General features: G+C 36.4%; 1 protein-coding gene across 2 annotated transcripts in view; it reads right to left on the bottom strand.

The window, feature by feature from the left end:
- Positions 1-22,943, bottom strand: part of KCNH8 (potassium voltage-gated channel subfamily H member 8) — a 340,790-nt gene that overhangs the window by 5,337 nt on the left and 312,510 nt on the right. For both annotated transcript variants that reach the window (XM_032267464.1, XM_032267473.1), the window contains 3 exons: positions 17,833-18,188; positions 14,317-14,423; positions 11,701-11,777 (listed from right to left, as the gene is read on the bottom strand). In XM_032267464.1, coding sequence (XP_032123355.1) covers positions 11,701-11,777; positions 14,317-14,423; positions 17,833-18,188 — 540 coding nt within the window. The remainder of the gene's footprint in view (positions 1-11,700; positions 11,778-14,316; positions 14,424-17,832; positions 18,189-22,943) is intronic.

Raw genomic sequence — 22,943 nt, 5'->3', positions numbered from 1 at the left:
TTACTATCCTAGCTTGAACTAAAAGGAGCAAGTAACTCAAGGAAACAGAGCTTTCTTTAACTCTAGAGGGAAATAATTTATGTTAGGGAAGTTTTCTGTCACTGTGTCTCTAGGGATACACACTGAACCTTATTAAAGTTGCATGAGGGAATTAATTCCTGTTAAGTAAGGGGTCTCTCTTTTTACCATGACAAAGGTAGCTGTCACAAGGAGAGATGGCGTTTCCTGGAAATAGAGGCTGTGGTCACAGTAAAGGTGATAACATACTGCCACAGAAAATGCCATAAAGTTTTACTGAATTTTGTTTACTGCTTCCTGCTGGGCTTGCTATCAAAATTTATTCTGAAACAGGAAAGACCTCAGTCTTGATCAAATGTTGAAGGCAAAGAATGCAGTGTTTCTACTGCCTGAGGGTGATGGCTCACGTGCTTCTCCATAGCATGGTAAGAAGACGTGCATTTGCTAAAAAAAGGATTGTTGGGGCGACTTTGTGAACAAAACTCTGTCCACTTAAGAAGACACATCTTCAAAATACAACTTCCCTGCAAAGAGATAGATCAATTAAAACAAACAAAATGGTTCTCATCAAATGAACCAAAGTTTTCCCACTTACCTCAATTTTTAATTGAGCAGCATAAAATATTTAAGTGTTTCTGACACTCTGATTAGAAAATACAAACTCTTTGAGCAGGTACAACAAAGCCCTTCACAAGCCGCATTTTATTTTTTAATGGCTCCAGGTCCTGCATTTTCTCCCTTGCACACCATCAGGCTGATACAGTGAGCTTCACCCCTCGCCGCCCCGGTGCATGCTGTTCCTTCTGACTGGGGGCTCTTCTCTTCTGTCCTTCTCTGTCTGGCAAGAAAATCTTCTCCTCCTCCAAACTTATTTTAGTACTTAATTTTCTCAGCAGAGCTTTTCCTTAGCTTATTGGTATTCACATAGCAGTTTTAGCTCTGACCAGTTTGGATCATACGAGACTGTCTGTACCAACTAGTCTTTGAGTTTCTTGAGGGTAGAAACTTATTTCAGAATCTCCTGGTCTCAAGGCAATGCCTAGAACACCGCATGCACTCAACAAATCTTGAATGCAAAAATAAATACAGTACTTCCATTTTGAAGGACTTTGGGTTGTTATATTGCCTTTGATTCTGATATTATTTTATCTCATGGTTTACCATAAATATTTTAGGAGAAAGTTGCCTGATACAAAATTGTATTGGAAAAGCTGTAACTGGCCATCTTCATTCTAAGTCTATGTACTAAAATTAGGTATGACGGTTAGAATACATACATAAATAAAACTTTCCTAAACTAAATCCTTGACTATCCCTTCATTTTAAGTGCAGGTGATATTTCTACTGTTAAGAATCCCTTTTCCCTTATTGTGTTTCCTTCATAATTGTGGAACTATGTCTCCGTTGGCCAAGCTTTCTGCTGGATTTCACTTGTCTTATTGCTTTGTCATCTGTCCCAACATAAACTTGATTTCCATGGGTAGTTTTAATTCTCTGGGAAATTTCCCCCAGTAACTGATCCCTAGATCTCATAACTACATTATGAATGCCAAGTGATGAATTCAGTCACATAATTGAGAGTTGTTTATCAACTGAAATTTGGCAAACATTTTGCATCCCTGATTGCTACTCTGGATGACTATTGTAGATGTGGCCTTCAGATTCTATTTATAAAGATAGTGCATAAAGGAAACATAACAATAGACTTTCTTATTTGTTTATTGATTTACATTTTCTTTATCCATTTTCCCCTCTTCCTCTATTTTTCTTCCCCCTTCTCCTTCTTAATCTTCTGTGGAATCCATCAGTTTGGAATTTAAAACTGTTGGCCAAACCAGTTTACCATCACCATCTGCGTAGCCAATTGTTCACATCCAAGATTTCTCTATCCCTTCCAAAATCCCAACTGTTAAAAAAAAAAAAGAAGTGATGAAAACACCATCTGTGTTTCCAAGTGGTACAGTTTTCTATCCAAAACTTTGAAGCACCTAAAGATTCTTCCCTTGTCTGTTCTCCCAGCATTGTGCATTAAGCACACAAATCATTAGGTATTTTGCAGGCAATGCATTTTGCTCTCCTGTCATAAATAAAAAAAACCCATGTGACAACTGACTTGCCAACTGGCCATGATTATCCACACACTGATCCTTCCATACCCCTAAGAAGGGAATCACTAACTACCACAGTTTTTCTATTTCTGCTGTTTCCAGGTTTCCTCAAAACTTCTGCTGGTTTAGAAATAGTCATTGTTGTCCTACATTTCCAGAGTATCTGGTTTACTCCTCTCATGTTTAATCACCTTTGTTGATGTAATGCTACTTCTCACCCTCCTCTGTGTCATATTTCCATGAAGGCTTTGTTGTGAGGATTAAATAATATAATACATATAAAACTTTAGTCCCCATATGACTGGTATCATGCAGAATTCCAGGTGGCTGGATTTGGTAGTGGATTTGTGGCATGGGCACAAAGCTTGGTAGAGAACTTCTGCAAGGCAGGGAATTCTAGTCCAGAAAGTATTTACCTTTAAGAAAATAGAAACTACAGTTATCTCTATAACTCTTCTTCTGCCTTAACATGGAGAGATAAGCCATTTTTGATAATAATTTTACATAACTAATATCAGAAGAAAAAGTCTCCAGTATTTAGTATTGCCTTGCATGGATCTTTGCAATAGCAAGTAGAAACAGCAATTTAACTGAAGGGTCCTATATTTCAAGTCCAAAGTTTGAGCAACTGCATTAAGATGGATTAAGATTTCTCTATAAAGGATGTGTAAGCCAAAATATAAGGATGTGCAGCCTGGTTTTGATCAAAACTGAATAAGGACCAATGTGGAGCTGGGTGGCAGTTAGGGTAGATACTACATGTATTTATTGCTCTTTACAGTAGTCAAGCTCCTGTAAAAATCCTGCCACATAATAGGACTCTACAGATCTTTGTTGATTCATGAATAGTTCAATGAATAGTGAATTGCATGGTGAATTTCTTATGAATTTTTGTTATTTTCAATTGAACTTAAATAACTCACTTTCATCAGTTGCCCCTAAATATCACTGAAAGATAAAGAAGTAAGTGTCAGAATACTTCTAAGTAGGTAAGAATGTTTCATATAATATCCACATCTTATGGAAGTCCCTACCACTTCAAAATGGGAGCTTTCAAAACATCATGTTATTAAATGGCTTAAATAATCTGTCTGTGGTACTGGTGATCTATTGTTCCAAAACACCATGCATTGTCAGTGTTCACAGTTAGATTGTGTTTTTTGGTGTAAACACAGATTTGCTGTGCTGATGTGTTGCTAAGGTGTGCCTTTTGGGAATAGAAATATGAGTTTCTAATGCAGACCAGAAAAACAGTGTCTTTGACAGTACCTTTCATTTCACATAAAATGACATGTAAGAATAATATAAAATAGCTTTACTTCATTTTACATACGTTTTATATTTCTCTGTCTTGGCTATTGGTGTGATATAATTCTTGGGCTTTGAGTATAACTGGAACTTCCATTGATAGGCAGCTAAAAAATGTGATTTCCATTTTTGTACATTCAGAGAGCAGATGGGGAATGCATCTGTTGACATAATCTTAGCTTGAAGAGTTCTTGACCTGTCACTGAATTTTTGCCAAACATGTACACATTTTCCTGCTAGACACAATTTTCCTAAGGTGTACTAATTATACCAATCCTCCCCTGCCCCACTATAAATACATATACATTTTTACGTTATTATTTGGGTAAATTAAATGGTTTTTCATTCAATCCTTTGTTACATTGCGTATTTATCATAGGATTCAGACATGTTCAAACAAACTCCATAAGCAGGCAAAACAAAAAAGACGATTGGCATAATTTCATTCTTGTGTCTTTTGCTTTACAAAGCATTCAAAACCAGCGATAGTCTTTTTTTACCTGTCAGCTAAAATAATAATCATACTCAGCACTTGTATACATTTCATCCAAATGAGGACCTCAATCCCATTATTAATAAAAGTTGTAAATCTTTGTCTACAGCTGGAAAGACTAGAATGTTGGGAGGTGAAGTGGCTTGTTCTAGATCACACAGGACTACTAACCAGGGTTTTACTTTTGCAGGTGCAGCTGATATCTCTTAAATTGTAATTAGAGAAGAATTACAAGTCTAGCATTACCGATACAAAATGACCAATTATAGTCTTGAAAGTGATTCAATGATTTCACTGAGTTTCTGCAAGCTCAGGCCTTTCCACATTACTTCAGCTGTACCATGGTAGTCTATTATTTATCAACCCTTTGACTGCTTTTGTCATCTTTTTTCCTGGTTTCTGTGACGAAGTTTGATTAGTATTCAAATCGCTGTCTGGCTAAGTGATCTTTACTGCTATCAGTAAACACCAAATGAAAGTGTCTGCTCTCAGAATACTGATTGTATAGAACAATTCTTGTCAAACTTTAATGTGTATAGAAATCATCTGGAGATTTAGACAGTTTACTCAGAAGCAGTAGGTCTTGGGCGGAGCCTTAGATTCTGCATTTCTAATAAGCTCAGGTTGATGCCAACGCTGCTAGTTCATGCTGTCTACAGACAGATCCTTAACCCCAATATAGTTTGAAATTTATTTTTATTTTTTAAATTGACAAAAATCACATATATTTGTTATATAACTTTATATTTTGATATATGTATACATCGTAGAATGACTAAATCATTCTTATTAGTTTATTACCTCACATTCTTACCACTTTTTCTGTGGTGAGAACATTTAAGATCTACTCTTTTAGCAATTTTCAGATATACAATACATTGTTATTAACTGTAGTCACTGTGTGACTACAAAACAAAAGATCACAGCTTGTGACAACTAACCTTTTCCACCCAGCTTTCTCTGACTCATGTTTGTAACTGCTCTACTCTGGCCTCTTCTGACCTAGGAGTTGTGGTGAACTTCTGTTGTTATTTTCATGAGGGGTGGTTCTAGCCAATGTGGTTTCCCTACACTACTTTATAAACAACCTTTTAATTAAACATTGCTAAAATTGCCCATTTGGGATGTGGCATTAATTTTTACTTGGATATATCCATTTAGTCCTTCTATTCAAAGATGAGAAGAGTCCTATATATAAGCAACTGCAGGCAAAGAGGATGAAAACAACCAGTCTCCAAAAGTTGCATGCATTTTAAATCCACACCTCACAGGAGAAGCTTTCTGAATGGTGTATATTTTTTCTTTTGAGAGATCCACATTGTTATTTAGAATTTTTTAAAATCAGTAAAATTCTCATGAGAGTTTTAAATCTGCCTATTTATACAGGCTCGAGAACTGGAAAATAACCAAAAAGAGTCCTACAAAGCATACATTAGTTGGAAGCCTTCCAGGTTAAAAACCCATGCCCACAAAATGTAGTATTAACATCAATAACACATACCTAAAAATTAAAACTGTTGGTTTTGCCAGCAGTTAAATGGATTTTGTTGTTCTAGGTCAAAAAGTGGATGTACAGCTTTTGTTTATATTTTGCTTTGAAAATTGATGATCAAGAACTATATATGATCAGGATGATGAAGAAAAGAGTCTACATAGACAAATCTTGGAATGACCTGACAATTCTGTCAGTGTGTTTCAGTTGACTCAATTGTTAATGAAAAGATATAATGGTAGCACTAATTCAGAGGACTAAGGAATCAAGTTTACCGTAAGATATTACTCATGTAGGTTTCCTTATGTGAACTGTTGGTAGAATCCTGTTTTTTAGGCATTTAGAAAAGTAGTAAAGCAACTCTTAATTAAAAAACAGCCTCTCTTATTATTCTATCTCTTTGACTCAAAGAGGTTTTATTCATCTATTACCTTTGTCAAGTATAACTAGACAAAAACTGAGATTCTCCGTTTTCCAGTGGAAGGCCTTTCATTGTTGATTTTTTAATTTGGATAATATATAATATATTTAATTGGAGGATATTTGGAATTGAATTTTGAGCAAAATTAAATGAGGGACAAAATTTTCCTGTTAGCTTTTAGGTGCTATTGTAGATATCATTTGTGTTTGCCAGTATCCAGTTTTCTATTTCCTTTGGGATATAGAAAAGATTACACTTTCTTTTCCCACTGAAATTAACCTGTGCCCATGGAATTAGTTCTGGTTGATAAAATATGAGCAGAAATGATGTGTATATCTTTCAAGCCAAACAATCGTGCTCCACACTTCAAATGGAAAACAGCCAATCAGTGACATTCCAGATGGTGCAGACCTTTCTGTTGACCCATGTTAGGCATTTTGCTTGAACGGGAAATAAATTTTAATCAATTTGGAGTTTGTTACCTCAGTACAATTTATCTCATAGCAGTGCTTATCCGATAATGGTGGGACTCTTCTATATATTAGAAACTTACGTAAATGGACTTTTTGAGGAGTTAAAAATGAGAAAAGAAAGCTAAAAGATTGATGTTACAAAATTAAATTTGAAATTTAACTTTTAGGTCTTAGTGATAATATAATCTTCTCTAAAGCCTTAGGAGAATAGTGCATATAAGGACATGTCTATAGTATCTATTTTTAAAGGACATGACTGACCCATTATCCAGTTATGAAATGTAATGGAAGCACAGTCATCCCCGAAAAGAAAAGGCCTTTGGACTCAATAACAATAAGAGCTTGGTCTTTAAGATGCTAGAGTCCCAGTTGATCTGAATGGGGCTCTCATATCACTTAAAGTTAACAATGTGCTAATGTGTTGTAGGAAACAACCCCATATCGCTCAGATTCCCAGCAAAGTAGTGAGTATCAAGAATAGAACTCAGCTCTCTCAAATATTGGTTCTTATCACACATTTGTATAACTTACACTATATTAACTTGTAAAGGGTAAAACTAAAATACTTTCTAAATTCTGGAGTTTGAGAAAGTGTTTAATTTATCTCACAAAGAAAAACATGACATCTTTTTTGCTATGGAAATTTTTTTTTAAATTTTAGATCCGATCAGAGCCTAAAAAAGATTATTATATCTCTAAAGGGGAAAATAATTACTCCCATCAAAGCAGTTTAGACATTGAAATAGGCCAATGACTTAAACTGTAAAGAAAGCCACTGGACTGACAAACAGAAAACATTTGTTGGATGTGATAGTAAATTTTATGTGCCAGCTTGACTGGGTCATGGGGTGCCTAGATGTTTGGTATGTTACTCTGGGTGTGTGTTTGAGTGTATTTCTGAATGAGATTAGCATTTGAATCAGTAGACTTAATACAGCAGACTGCCCTCCCTAATGTGTGCCCTCATCCAATCAGTTGAAGGCCTGAATAGAACAAAAAGCCTGGGTAAACAGCAACTCCTCCTGCCTGACTGAGCTGAACCCTGGGTCTTTCCCTGGCTTTGGACTTCAACTAAAAACGAAAATCAGCTCTTTTTGAGCCCTAAGCCTTTTGGCTTTTGAAATGAAACTGACACCACTGGCTCTCCTGGTTTTTAGGACTTCAGAATCAGAATGGAACTATACCAACATATCTCCTGGTTTTCCAGTTTGCCAGCTTTAGATTATGGGACCTTTCAGCCTCAATAATCAACACAAGTTGTTATAGTTTTACAAAGCTCATTTTTTTGTTGTTTAGGCATATTACACATTTTATTCTTCTTAGTATTTTTAAGATTCAAGATGGTTTTAAATCACCTAATATTAACTCTGGCCTCTTCACATACACACAAAATAAAATGATAAAATATGGCAAGTAGAGCATTCAAACCTAAGCACGCTTGGATGAGTAAGGATGAATTAACAAGCCACCTGTATTCTCTCATTTCATAAATGCAGATACGGCTATGCTTTCTGTTAAGCTTAGCAGGTTATTTTCTGCTTAGTTTTTATTTTTTTGCCAATTTTATGTTTATTGTAATATCAGGTAATGGTTAAGCATTGGTAAACTGGTATATGCATGTATTTGCTACTCAATCCATAAGTCTTAAAAAAATAAGTATTTTTTTTTCAAAAAAATAATACAGTGGCACAATTACAATCAAACTAGTTAAGATGCTTTGAAATATCATTAATCTACCATTTCATTTTCTATTCTAATTTCATATTGAGTATCTTTGTAGCAAAAGGAAAGTCTTTTAGGTGAAAGTAATGATTTTTGTAACCAAATATGTTTTTCTTAGGTCCATTCATTTTCATTTTTTTCCATAAACATTGATCCTCTCTCACTTATTAGTCTACTGGGAACTGTTAGGCAGAAGGAGGGTGCTTATATAAGAGTCAACTTTTATTGAATCAAAGCATAACCTTGTGTGAGGACAGAATCAGCATTTATTGACCTCTTATTAAGCGAAGATATTGTGCTCAGCATTTTGCATATAATATTAACTTCTCACAACAATCCTCTATTACAGGTTCTATTATTAGCATTTAATAGAGGACAAATCTAAGCTTAGGGAAGGTAAACACCTTGTTGAAATCACACCATAGGAATCTAAATATTTGTCTCTTTCCAGAGCTAGCTCTCTTTCTCCCATAGTGTGTTTTATGCCTTATGCCTGCTGGGCCTGTGCACACAGTCTCCCTTGGTAACCTTTGCCTCTGTATCTTTCTGGGTCAGTCAGATTTCAGAAATGAGAATGCACTCTAACCTTTACCTACAAACCTTTTCAGAAGTGGAGCATTTGACTTACACAGCCCATGGCCCCCATTGTGACGTTTTTGTAATTTTCAAAGAGTTTCCTTAGAGTCACACTATTTCATACTATGCTGTAAAGCAATGGCAATATTGTCAAAGTGTTCTAATATTAGCAGCTGCTCCACATCTTTTAAACTCTCCTAACTATTCTGTGAATGTAGGTAATTACCAATATTATTCCTTTCCAGACTTGTTCTGTATTTAGCTTGTGGATTATGATTATGAAATCTGCACACTGATGAACAATTTTTTTATGTCTTAAGTCTTTGAAAAAATTCCAGAATAGAAATTCTCCAGTGCTCTGACACCGCACACAATGCCCCACAGTCTGCATGGTATGCTTCACACATATTTGGGGTTACCCTCTTGGTGGTAGAGTTTTTATCATGCAATATATCCCACACTTATTATCAATTCTTCTCTTATTGCTATTAACCAAATAATAGCAAAAACAAAGAATAAAACAATCAAATGATGACACATGTTAGTAGTAGAAAATAGGCAAAATGGTAAAATTAGGCTTGGACTTTTAATGAGTTTTTTTTTTTTCTATGTAAACTATCATTTTACAGGAAAGATGAGGAAAAGGAAAATAGTTTAGAAGAGGGATATAATTTTACAGTTTGAAGTCTATTTGTATTTTTATTCTGCCTGTCTTAGTGGGTTTTAATGTACTATCCTGAGTCAAACCTGTGTATAAATTAAATTATGTGTGAAGGATAAGATTTTTCTACTTAAGCTTCAACTGTGAATAAATCAGCTATTTTCCTATATGGAAAACCCAATTCTTTGGGAAAGAATAATTGCACCTTGATATTTTATTTTGTCCTTTAAATTTAAATGTATGACAAGATAAAAAGATGTATGTCTTCTCACTAGAAAAGCAATCATGAATATAGGATCATACTGGGAAGATATTTTGTTTTCCAAATGGTTTTTTTTGTTGTTGTTGTTAATGGATCAACCCCTGGTTCACATTGTCAAAGGGAAATAATGTAGTCTGTGGATTTACAGCCCTAACTTGGAAAAATTATCTACATTCCTAAAGGTGAAGATACAGACATTTTTCTCTCAGAAGAATCAATAACTCTAATATTTGAACTAAGATATAGGTTAGTCAGTTCTTACAATTATTAAATGCTTTTCTCAAATGTGAGGGGAAAGAATTCAAATGGTTTTGAAGGTGGTTTTCGCTGGTTTTGAAGGTGGTTTTCGCTAACAGCAGTATCTGAAGAGAAAAACTGTTCAACAGAAGGTTAACACTCAGTTCTCCAACAGGGAGTTGCATTTGTTTTGTTTTGGGTTTTGGTGTTTTGTTTTGTTTTTTAACCAGAGGTTATCTGGGTCATCCAGCGCATGGCTGAGTCTTTGTGATGTAAGTGTTTTCAGGCCAGTTAGTGCACCACCTAGTTTTGATTTTTTTGTCTTGTTAGTCTGCCCTTTGGCTCTTTTCTTATTAGCAACAATCTCAGCTCCAGAGAGGGCAGGTGCAGAAGGGAGGTGGCAGTAAAACATAAATCTCCATGAAGCTGAAGAAACACAGGTTTAAGAGAAACCTGCAGATTTTATGACAAGCTACTCACTCCTCCCTTATTACAGATAACTGGAAGCTGATTATATGAGCTTCATTTTTTCGTAAATCTCATCAATACCATCAGTCGATTACATTTTCCCCAAGGTGTCATCAAATCGCCTATTAGTAAGACTTTACTCTTAGACAAGGATTCTGTTGCACTGTCTGTCCTTGCCCACATGCCCTTGCCTAGGTCTACCCTGAAGGTCACCAAAGACAGGTGCAGGTTTTGCTGCATATTCTTGCCTGGGGATTTTTTTTTCCTTCGGGCCTGCCTGAAGAGCCTCAACTCTGCTTTTCCTTGCTCCTTGGTTGAATAATTTTGAGTTGTCCTACATAGTCTCTCAGTGGTCTCCAGTGGGGTTGAGCCCCAGTTGATCACAAGTTTAATACATCCTTCTGTTTTGCTTTCCTTCCTTTTCTGCCTTACTTCTATATTCTTTAATTACACTTCATGGATTACCTTCCAAATAAACTATTTGCACCCATATTTTCTCAATTTATTTTTATTATTATTTATTATTATTATTATTTTTTAAGACAGGATTTCACCATGTTGGGCAGGATGGTCTTGAACTCCCGACCTCAGGTGATCTGCCCGCCTTGGCCTCCAAAGTGCTTGGATTACAGGCGTGAGCCACCACGCCTGGCCTTGTTTTATTTTTTTAATGGGAGAGACCCCAATTAAGACAGTAACCAAGAAACTATCTTATTTTTATATTTATTTCTAAAAAATTGCCAGAAAAGGCAAATTTATAGAAATAGAAAGTAGATAAGTAGTTGCCTAGGGCTGGAAATAAGAATAGAGATTAACTGTAAAAGATCTTACTGGGGGAATAAAATATATCCTAAAACTGATTTATAGATGATGGATTCAATAAGGTTACCAAAACTCACTGGACTGTATATGTGAATTGAAAAAATTTTATGATATTAAATATACCTCAATAAAACTGTTAAAAATTATTTTCTATGAACAGATAGTGAGATTTAGAGAGGTAAAGTACCCAAGGTGACACATGCAAATACATGTCAAAGAAAAGAACAGAGTTCAGGCCATTTGACTAGACTGAGAAACAGCATTCTTCTGTGAACTAGTAATCTTGCTTTAACTCATTAAAAATGGAAGGTCATGAAAAGTTTAAAATGTACCAGTTAAACCAAATATGCATATATCTATGATCCTAATTATAATAATAATTTATTTACTGCTTTTTGCTAAATGATTTACCTAGACTATTTAATTTAGGCAGGCATTATTATTCTTCTTACACATGGGGAAGTGGAGCTTGAGAGAAGGTAAGTGACTTGTCAGAGGTCACACAACTCACATGAGGCTGAGTGGGGATTCACCCATGGTGGTCTCATTCTAGAATGCATGCTTGTAACTACTGCATTACACTGCTTCTGTGAGTAACTAGGATTTACATCTCCTCTTACCACTTAACCAGCTCCATACCTCACTGTTGAGTTTGTTTATCTGCTGCTTGGTCTCCTCTGCTTTGATGAAGAGAACAGCAGCTCCAATCTCTGGATCTGAAAAGTGACACACACACACACACAGAATGAATCCTTTAGGAATAAACCACATATTTGAGGATTGGGGCAATTAGAATATGGAAGAAAGCCCATGCTACCACTTTTAACCTTTTCTGATGTCTGTGCATTGTACGTCTTTTGGGGATCAGGCAAACTTCTTATATTCCTCTGATTGGCACCAGATATACTATCTGGGTACACATCATGGTGGTGATTGCACCCACAGTAACTGGATGTGTCCATTGCAAATCTCCCGTTTCCCTGAGTACAGTCACCACCATGTTCCAAGATGGCACATTTTCTTTTCTTTGACCATTGTTTAAAAACTATCGTAGTCAGTGTTCAAGCCACAGAAAAGGAACATTATTTTTCTTCTCTCATTTTGTTCTAAACATTGATTCCTATGCCCATGAGCACATTTTCCTCCTACATTTACACCAGATACTAATATCCATTGCAGGTTGCCTGTCTCTTCCTGTGTCACTCTAAAGGGTATTTTCTCACATTTTTTAGTTCTTCTCTACTTTTTCTCTACTTTACTCTTTCAAATATATTTATTTCTGTCAGGGACAAAAGTACAGGTGAATCGGCACCAGCTTGAGTGGAAAAGATTTGACAGATTCGACCATCCTAATTCTGGTCAATTATGAGGAGAAAATTTGTTTGTGGGGGAAAAATGTCATTCAGAACAGTCTTAAACAGAGTGATAAGAACTTGTTTTGTGGAGAAGCTTGCAGAGATAATGCCTTCATTCAACAATGATTGCAGGTCATATACAGTAGGCCAGCCCTGTTTTAGAGGAGATAGCAACCAATAAAGAAAATATAGTTGATGCTCATGGAGGTTAGAATTTAGCAGGAAAAATAAACATTTAAAAAGTAGGCCAGGCATGGTGGCTTACACTTGTAATTCCAGCATTTTTTGAGGTTGAGACAGGAGGATTGCTTTGAGACCAAAAGATCAAGATTAGCCTGGGAAACATAGGGAGATCCCATCTCTACAAAAAAAAAAAAAAAAATAACCTACGTAAAGTAATTATGCAATAGGTTTGAATTTCATACTAAGGCCAATAGAAAGCCATAGCAGGGTTTTAAGCATAGGAACAGAGTAATACAAATAAAGGTGCCTTAACAAAATTCATTTTGCATGGAAAACAATGTGAGGCCAAAGAAGAGACTTTGGTAGCAATGCAAGCAAGAGACAGATGTAGCTAGACAAAGAACGTTGGCAGTAATGAGAGCAGTCTTAGAACTAAGAGATATTTTGGAACTTGCTTCTAGAAAACTTGTTGCTTGAATGGATAAGCGTAGGGGTAAGTGACAGGCTAAGGAAGAGGAGGAAGCTAAGAGAGTGGTAGGATGAGAAATGTATGGATGAAATGGTGAAGTTTTGTGCATTGTCTCTAGTTGAACCAAAAAGGTAAACATCCAATTGGGACATCAACAGGCTTTTATTGCAGATATACCAGTTTGATGATAACTATGATTTCTTTGCTCCTTGGCCCAAGCACAGTAATATCAACATATGTAAGTCAATTACATCAATAAATCAAGACTGTACCCCTTACCCTTTTGCATTCTCCTCACTTCCTACCCCCAATCAAGGAATTTCACAAGCACCCTTCGGTTTCCCAAGAAGATGATGAATGCTAGAAAGAATTACTGATTCAGATGAATCATTTCCAGAACTGTACATTCAAATGTCTTTCTTGGGCTTGGACTTGTTCATAAAGGGATTTGCTAGTTATCAGGACATTCTAACACGAGGGGCTTAGAACTTGGTGGGAAGGGAAGGGGAGGTTGGGCGAAGATTGCTGGTCTTGCATTTGGTAGTTTACTGGCAATTGTTTTGGATTGTCTCTGCATATTCGACATATGTTCACTATTTTCTTTTTATCAAATACAGGTATATCTTCTTTAGAGTGTGTCATTTTATTTGTCATGTTGACAGAATCCCTCTTTTGAGCAATGAACTCAAGATTGAAAAGTAAAGAGAAGGATTTGGGCTAGGGTTGGAGGTGCCTTCACATTATTTTACCATGACTAAAGGTTAGCACATCATATAGTTCTCCATCATTTCCAACAAGCTTATATATTTCTGAAGTTGTTTATCCTCTGGCAAACCACAAGTATATAACCTCACACTGAATAAACTGGTTAAATATAACCAATGCTCCTTCAGTGCACAATCAACATAGCACTTCCTCTAGATAATGTTTTTGTGAATTAATCTGAATTTATAATAGTAAAACATGACTACCCTCTGATGAATAGCAGAAATTTGAGTCTCCTGGCATACCAGTTACCTTGGCTGCTAAATGGCAGCTCATCCAATCTGGACAGAGAAACGATCACAAATGACATCTTAACTTGGAAATGACATAAACTCATGTCAAATTATTCAGTGGTACTGGTAAAGTTCTATGACATGGAGTATATTCTAAGAACAGAAAAACAAAACAAAAAAATGCTCATGGCAAACATTACAAGTTAATAAGAAATTTGCACCTTGGGAGAAGACTAAATATAGATCTTACCTCCAAGAGGAGGAGAAATTCTAGGCTCTGGTCTGATTCGTTCAGAGCCAAAATCAAAAGTCTGACTTTCTTCACTGCTGTTTCCATCTTCAATTCCATCAACAATCCTACTTAAAATAAAAGAAATTGGCTGATTGTGCATTCATATTCATGGATTCTAGTATTTTTAGAAGACTTAAAAATATGTTAAATTTTTAAATTCTAGATACTCTAGAGCTGTGCTATTCAATATAGTAACCATTAGCCTAACATTGTATTGAGTACCTGAAATGTGGTTTGTGCAAATTGAGATGTGCTGTAAGAATAAAATACACACTGGATTTTGAAGAATATGTTTAAAAAATCAGTGTAAATTATTTCACTGAATATTTTTATATTCAAATTTAAAATATTTGGAACATATTTGGTCAAATAAAATGTATTAAAATTAATTTCACTTTTATCACACTTAAAAATGTAGCTGTTAGAAAATTTAAAATTATGTGACTCACAATTTTATATCACATTATATATATTTTTAATTGCATTTTAGGTTTTGGGGTACATGTGAAGAACATGCAAGATTGTTGCATAGGTACACACGTGGCAGTGTGATTTGCTGCCTTCCTCCCCTTCACCTATATCTGGCATTTCTCCCCATGCTATGTCTCCCCACCTCCCAAACCCCCTGTCCCTCCCCCATTTCCCCCCAACAGACCCCAGTGTGTAGTACTTCCCTCCCTGTGTCCATGTGTTCTCATTGTTCAACACCCGCCTATGAGTGAGAACATGTGGTGTTTATTTTCTGCTCTTGTGTCAGTTTGCTGAGAATGATGGTTTCCAGGTTCATCCATGTCCCTACAAAGGACACGAACTCATCATTTTTGATGGCTGTGTAATACTCCATGGTGTATATGTACCACATTTTCCCTGTCCAGTCTATCATCGATGGGCATTTGGGTTGGCTCCAGGTCTTTGCTATTGTAAACAGTGCTGCAATGAACATTCATGTGCATGTGTCCTTATAGTAGAACGATTTATAATCCTTTGGATATATACCCAGTAATGGGATTGCTGGGTCAAATGGAATTTCTATTTCTAGGTCCTTAAGGAATCGCCACACTGTCTTCCACAAAGGTTGAACTAATTTACACTCCCACCAACAGTGTAAAAGTGTTCCTATTTCTCCACATCCTCTCCAGCATCTGTTGTCTCCAGATTTTTTAATGATTGCCATTTTAACTGGCAAGAGATGGTATCTCAATGTAGTTTTGATTTGCATTTCTCTGATGACCAGTGATGATGAGCATTTTTTCATGTTTGTTGGCCTCATGTATATCTTCTTTTGTAGAGTGTCTGTTCATATTCTTCATCCACTTTTGAATGGGCTTGTTTTTTTCTTATAGATCTGTTTTAGTTCTTTGTAAATTCTGGATATCAGCCCTTTGTCAGATGGGTAGACTGCAAAAATTTTTTCCTATTCTGTTGGTTGCCAGTTCACTCTAATGACTATTTCTTTTGCCGTGCAGAAGCTGTGGGGTTTGATTAGGTCCCATTTGTCTATTTTGGCTTTTGTTGCCAGTGCTTTTGGTGTTTTGGTCCTAAAGTCCTTGCCTACGCCTATGTCCTGAATGGTTTTGCCTAGATGTTCTTCTAGGGTTTTTATGGTGTTAGGTCTTATGTTTAAGTCTTTAATCCATCTGGAGTTAATTTTAGTGTAAGGCATCAGGAAGGGGTCCAGTTTCTGCTTTCTGCACATGGCTAGCCAGTTTTCCCAACACCATTTATTAAACAGGGAATCCTTTCCCCATTGCTTGTTTTTTTCTGGTTTGTCAAAGATCAGATGGTTGTAGATATGTTGTGTTGCCTCCGAGGCCTCTGTTCTGTTCCATTGGTCCATATCTCTGTTTTAGTACCAGTACCATGCTGTTTTGATTACTGTAGACTTGTAGTATAGTTTGAAGTCTGGTAGTGTATCACATTATATTTTTATCAAACACTGATGTTGTAGACAGAGAGTCTCTTACTTAGTCTCAAATTCAAAACTTTAAGGTATACAAGTCCTCTTACGTAAATTCATGTTAAATAACTAAACTCTAGGTTTTAACCCTTAGCATCACAGAAAATAAATTTGATTACACCTCCACTCTAGACTTAGAGAAAACTCTAAATGTGAGGGTTAAAGAATTATATTTAAATCAGTACTTTAGCCTTCTTTCCATGGTTAAATAGTATCTAACCTACTCATTATTTAAAAATAAGTCTATTGTAGAAATTTTAAATATAAAGGTAACAAAAAAAATAAAAATCACCTGTATCTATTATAGTCAATATTTTGCTGTGTGTCCTCAAAATATTCTTTTCTCTATAAAAGAACATATATTTTTATAAATGTAAGATCATATTGTAAATAAACCTTTCTCAGCTCTGATACAGTCTCTTCCTATTTACAATTTATTTTGTTAAATTTTAGTATAAATTTAGGAAGAAGTGTGAAGCAATGTTTTCAAATTACCATCTCCAACTGAATTCTTGAAAATTTATTATGCACCTACTTTTCACTAAATCTATTTTATTAATCTTTCTGTTAATATTTTATCTTAGTATATTCAAAGAAACAATGGCAAAATATAGTATTCTAGAAAGATCACCTGCTTTATAAGTAGAAAAACAAACTTTGAATCTAGCTTCCAGTACTTAATATCTCTGAGATCTTGGACAAAATATTTACCCTTCAGGTTTCACTTCTTACAGCTTTATAGTAGAGATAACACAAACTAGTTTACAGGGTTCTGAGAAGACTAACTGCAATTGTGAATGTGAAATTATGTAGCAAAGTACATGAAACATAAAAAGTAATATTTTTAATTGCTTTTTATTATTCAGCTGTTATATGATTTTGATGATTGCTATTGCTTTTCTACACCATAGCCTACCCCTTTCACATCTTCAGGATCAGAATTTTTCATGCTTTCAATCACCTTTAGTGGATTTGAAAGTGATTTTTTAAGAAATTAAAAACAGAACCATGCTATGTTACTCTTTGAAGAGACCAGAAATAAAACTAACTTTTAGCCATCCTTGATAATAAGGCAAAAACAGTATGAAAAATAAAAATCTGCATTTTATTTTCTTCCTAATTTCAACTCGTTCCATAAAACTTTTGGTAAGATCAAGCACTGAAGGGATAACATTGATGGAATTTTTTCCATTTCTTTTATTTTCATCATAAATTATAAAATCACAATTTAGAAATATATGCTTAATAGGTAGTGCAAAATGAATAAAAGGAGTAGAGAAGGATTTCTGAACATTTAGTAGATCCTTTTGAGAACATGACTAAAGGTATTTTGCCCAACCTGCATGCACACACACTTGCACATATACTCGGAAAATTGCTCATAAAATTCAGAAAAGCTGAGGATTTCAGGCTAGGAATCTGTGTAGCAGAAAGGGTCAGAAGGCTGAAGGCAGGTACTACTCTGTACAGAAGGCACCCACTTTCACCTGAGAATGTTATATGATATGAACTCTTACCTTGGACTGAGGTCTGGTGGTCCAGCACTATTCAAAGTTGAAAGTTGCAATTTCAAGTTCTTCTCTTTCCTTTTACTGTGATTGGGAGTGTCAGTTTCCTGCTTGGTTTTGGGGGAATTTGACCTGGAGACTCTGATAGGTGAGTGAAAGGGCACCGTTCCTGAGGCCAGTTGCTTTAGGCTTAAGCCCAGGTAGGTTTTGTTGCTTCCAACCTTCTTGTTGCCTGAAGAAGATCCCCTCGTGCAGATGGGAGAGAGGGAGGCTGTCTCCTCTTCCTCCCCCTCTTCCTCCTCTTCCTCGTCTTCCACAATGGATGGGAGTCGCTTGTTTATGCTGCCATTTCCCTTGGGCTCTGACTAAATCAGTGGAAAATATAAATTAGCATAGACTGCAAAGACTGCAGAAAATGTATATCATTAATGTCAGAGGTCTCATTTAAACAAAGTCAAATCTCTCAGAGACTTACATTTCATTAAAACCAAAGTCTTCGCAGATTTTGTTATCAGGTGTTAAAAGTCTTCCTACTTCTGCTCTTCTCCAGGTTTACCCTCTATGCTTTACTGATTTTAGCCTCTGATTTTAAAAGACTAGACCTTCTCTTGGTCTTTTAAACTGTGTTCATGGGAAGCCATGTGAAAAGTGCATTATACCAGGTTTGCATCTAGATTTTAATCAGTCTGTCACTTGTAATACTATATGATGGCTTGCTCTTAGAGATAATTTTCGATTTTAATGGAGGGTCTTAGGCCTTGTTCTTTAAAATTACAGGGTCTTTACTGGAACTTTACATGGAGATTAATCAGCAAAATTGCATTATTCTTGAGAATAAAAAGCTTTCCTATTTTGGATCACATGAGTGGAAGAAGATCAGAAGTATCCTCAGCTACCCTGCTTCCTGCTCTTCTTGTTCTTTCCAGTCACTAGCAAGAAAAGAAGCAAACCACCTGGTCTGCTTCCTCTGAAGAACCTTGGAAAAGGAAGGAAAAATAGTCTTGCCAAAACTCATCCTGTAACTACTGGACTCTTGACTGGGGTCATTCAACTTTGTAGACTAAGAATAGGAATGAAAGAGGCTGGGAAAAGACAATTGAGGTGATGATGGAAGGGCCAGAGCAGTGAACATGGCAAAGGCTAACTAGTGGCCCTCAACAGAGTCACTGTAATAATGTGTACTTCTTGTTCTGCCCCAGACATGGCTTCTCTGCTCACTTTCTGTGCTTCTTTTTTGAAAATTCAATCCCTTATACCTGATCATCAATAATTTATAATAAAAATAAGGCAAATAACTGAAAATCCCTAAGATTACTGTTCAAACTCTGGGTTGTCATGATTATTGACTTCAATGAATAGTGTTTTTTTTTTTTTTTTGCATATATGGATTTTGCTGTATATATTATAGGTATAATAACAGATCTAAAATTGTGGTGACTTATAGGCAATAGCCCATTCAGTTTAGGCCATAGGTGCTGAGTGAAATGCATGGTTTACTTATGAAGTTTTTGTACTTCAATCTTATTGGCTCAAAATGTCTTGAAGAAATGCCATTCTTGGACTCATCTTTCCAACTACATATGGTTATTTTAATTACTGATGAAGACATACTTTTTTTTTAAACTGGGATAGTCATGATTTCGCTCGTTTGTTTTTCACAGCATTTAAAACTCCGTGCTTTTAACAAAAATTGGGCCTACATGGAATTACAGGGGAACATTTGTATACTAGCATTGTAGGCTAGAAAATTTAGTTTACACAGCTAAAGACACAACAGGGCAAGCTTAATCGAAGAAATGGGAAACAGTGAGCACATTCTCTAATTAGAATTCTGTTTACATTTGCCTTGGCAAGTTAATCATTCCTTTGTTTCAAGAAGCCTCCATTGGCCCTAATTGAATTCTCTAATAACCTGTCAAGTATTTGTACTTCTACAAGTTTGTGAAAATTTTATACTTCCATTTTGTCTTGGGGACTTGGTATCTTGGACAAGTTACTTAGATACTCACAATCAAGGCAGCAGACATTACTTATACCAATAATCAATTATCTCACCTGCCATCATTGTTGATAGGACTTAAGTTTATTATATTATTAAATATCCAGCCTCACATTAGCCTCTGTGCAGGAGTATCAGTTACTTTCTTCAGACCATCTATATAGGAACAGCTGCTTTCCACATGTAGCCGGATTTACCTGTTACACACTGGCATAAAGTTCAACCACAGATCTCTTTCTTCTCAACTGATATATCTTTTCATTTTTTTCCTGGAAAATGCTTTCATGAAGGCACTAGGGTTTTTATACTAAAGTTAAATAAGTCTAGAATTTGGCTCATGATACTTTGCTGGGATAGCCACTTCAAAATCACAAATGACTAGATTCATCAAATCTCTCTTGACTAATGGGGAAGCAGAACAAAGTCTAGTGGTTGAAATGCATGAGCTTTCAGTTATACAGTCCTAAAAGTCCTGTGACTTACCAGCTGTAACCTTGGTCAAACAATATAATTATGAAATTCTTGGTTTCTTCATGTGTAAATTAGGAATAGCGTAAGGAAAACACTAGATAACAGATAATGGAAATCAAGCATTTAGCGATGTGCAAAGAGTTTAATAAATGCTTGCCTACATGATGATCAGAAAGAAAATGAAAACATTTATATTGTGGTAAGTGCTGCAAAGAGTTCTGGCTCCCTCTTTTTATGCAATATCCCCACTTCTTTCTTAGTTAACAGAACTCTCAGCAACACACCTTACACAAAGATTACCTTTCTCAGATTCTCTTGCCACTTGGTTTGGCCATGAGTTGAGATGGTAGCATATAAGTGAACAGGTTTTAAGAAACTTTTAGAAAGGCTCCTAAAAACACTGTAACCTCTCTCTTAGTCTTCCACATTTCTTTTGTTTCTAGTCTGAAATACGGATGAAATGAATGTATGTTCAGCAGCCACCTCAGAGAGTGAGGAGATCTTGGAGAAGTAAATCATATTTTGAGAATGATGAAGCAAAAATAATATATCTTGGCCCCTTATTGACACATGGGAGCTTATCTATTTTCCATTTCTGGACTTGTCCATGAGAGGGAAACAACACCTGTTATTCTGGTAGTTTTAACATTACAAATGAACTTCAGCCTAAATTATATAGGAGGATTTTGTTGTTGTTTAAAGTTTAGGATGTTGTATTCTTGGGATGGATCTTCATCTTCAGAGTTCTGTGTGTGGGTAACCCCCCATACAGGCACCAAGGAAGGAGAGCTAAGCAGAATCCTGGCACAATTAGTGCCTGAAGGATATCTCAGTTTATAGTGTTACTACTCAGTTATTCCCTTTACGTAATCCTTTACATATAATCATATATCAATTTATAGAATTAGGGCTTGAAGATTATCTTAGTTTATAGTGTTACTACTCAGTTATTTCCTTTTTATAATCCTTTATATATAATCATATATTAGTTCATAGAACGAGTACCTAAAGAATATCTTACTACTCAGTTATTTCCATATATATATAAAAGTTCATAGAGGAATGCCTAGAGCAGACACAGTACAGAGCATGAATTAAGGAATAAGCAGCTTATAGTCAGAGTAATGTCTAGAGCAGACATGGTACACAGCATGATTTAAGAGAAAAATAGTTATACCAGGACAAGAATCCATGGCCCAGGAGGCAGCATTCAGTATCGTAAAAGATACCCACAGTATGGCAGGCTTGGGGCAAGAGCCACTCCTTCTGATAAAGGAGTTGTAGGACCTTGCGTCCAGTTCTTGTGGAAGGCTGCCCTCAGACCAGCAATCCCTCAAGCATCCAAGGGCTCAAAACCCCTCTGGATAATCGTACCTTGGTGACTGTGAACTTTATCAGCTCTTGTTACTGTGCTAGCTCAAAAGCATCCTCTTATGGAACTCATTGGAAGCTGCCAGCAGGTGGTGGTAGACCTTGACGGCTCTGACACTGCTGTGTGGCTTAAGCATCCTCCTATAGATATTCTTAGAAGTAGCAAGCCCATAGGTAGAGATATTGCACACTACACCCTCTTCACTGCTCATGGCCCACTTCCATGCCTCGGTGACCTAATGGGGGTGGACCCCTTGCTGCACACTGTCCACCTCCTAGCCTAGGTGATCTAATGGGGGTCGACCTCTTGTTTTATTGCTCATGACCCTATCACTATCCTTAAAGATGACTTCCCTCACTACCCTGCCCCCTAACATATACCCAATAAATACAGACGCTTCTGGACATTTGTGGCCTTGCTTGTCTCTGCTTATAGGTGGCATGGCTCCCCTGAGCCCAGCTGTGCTTTCTTTGTACTTCTGTGTCTTGTCTCTTTATTTCTCAGATCCTGAGCCTCAGCACAGCATAAGGGACAACCCACGACCCTGTGGGGCCCTTAGACCTGCGCTATGAATGGGAGAGGAATTCAAATTGGAAAATACAAAAAAAAAAAGGCGAATTTTTTTTCATAAGAAAGGTAATATAGAAAGGTCTGGGGTGAAAGCAGTGCAGTAGTAAGGAAAGGCTGTCTGATGAGAAGAGTTAAGATATAAAGACATTTATGGAACATAAAGGCCATTTTTCTTGTTGAGAATTTTGTAGAAATGAGAGAGAAAAGACAACCAGGGCTGAGAGAAACTTGATTGAAAGCACTGAAATGCTGTAAGAGCTTCTAAGAAGTTTCTTAATGTAATATTAAAAGTGGGCCAGACATGGTGGCTCATGCCTGTAATCCCAGCACTTTGGGAGGGCGAGGCGAGTGGATAACTTGAGGTCAGGAGTTCAAAACCAGGCTGGTCAACACGGTGAAACCTCATCTCTACTAAAAATACAAACAATTAGCAGGGGATGGTGGTGCACACCTATAATCCCAGCTACTCAGGAGGCTGAGGCAGGAGAATCACTTAAGCCTGGGAGGCGGAGGTTGCAGTGAGCTGAGATCGTGCCACAGCACTCTAGCCTGGGTGACAGAGGGAGACTCTGTCTCAAGAAAAAAAAAAAAAGTAAACCCTATTTGACCTTCTCCACTATCTTCAGTAAATTCTTAATGTCTTCATAATGCATTATGTAATTTGATCTATTTGTGTGCCTCTGTGTCACGGGATTAGTAGTAATAAAA

Source organism: Sapajus apella, unplaced genomic scaffold (assembly GCF_009761245.1).
Source record: "Sapajus apella isolate SASKATOON/1434 unplaced genomic scaffold, GSC_monkey_1.0 scaffold4, whole genome shotgun sequence".
Taxonomy (NCBI): Eukaryota; Metazoa; Chordata; class Mammalia; order Primates; family Cebidae; genus Sapajus; species Sapajus apella.
Note: the sequence above shows the minus strand (reverse complement) of the source record. Positions and strands in the feature narration are given on the sequence as shown.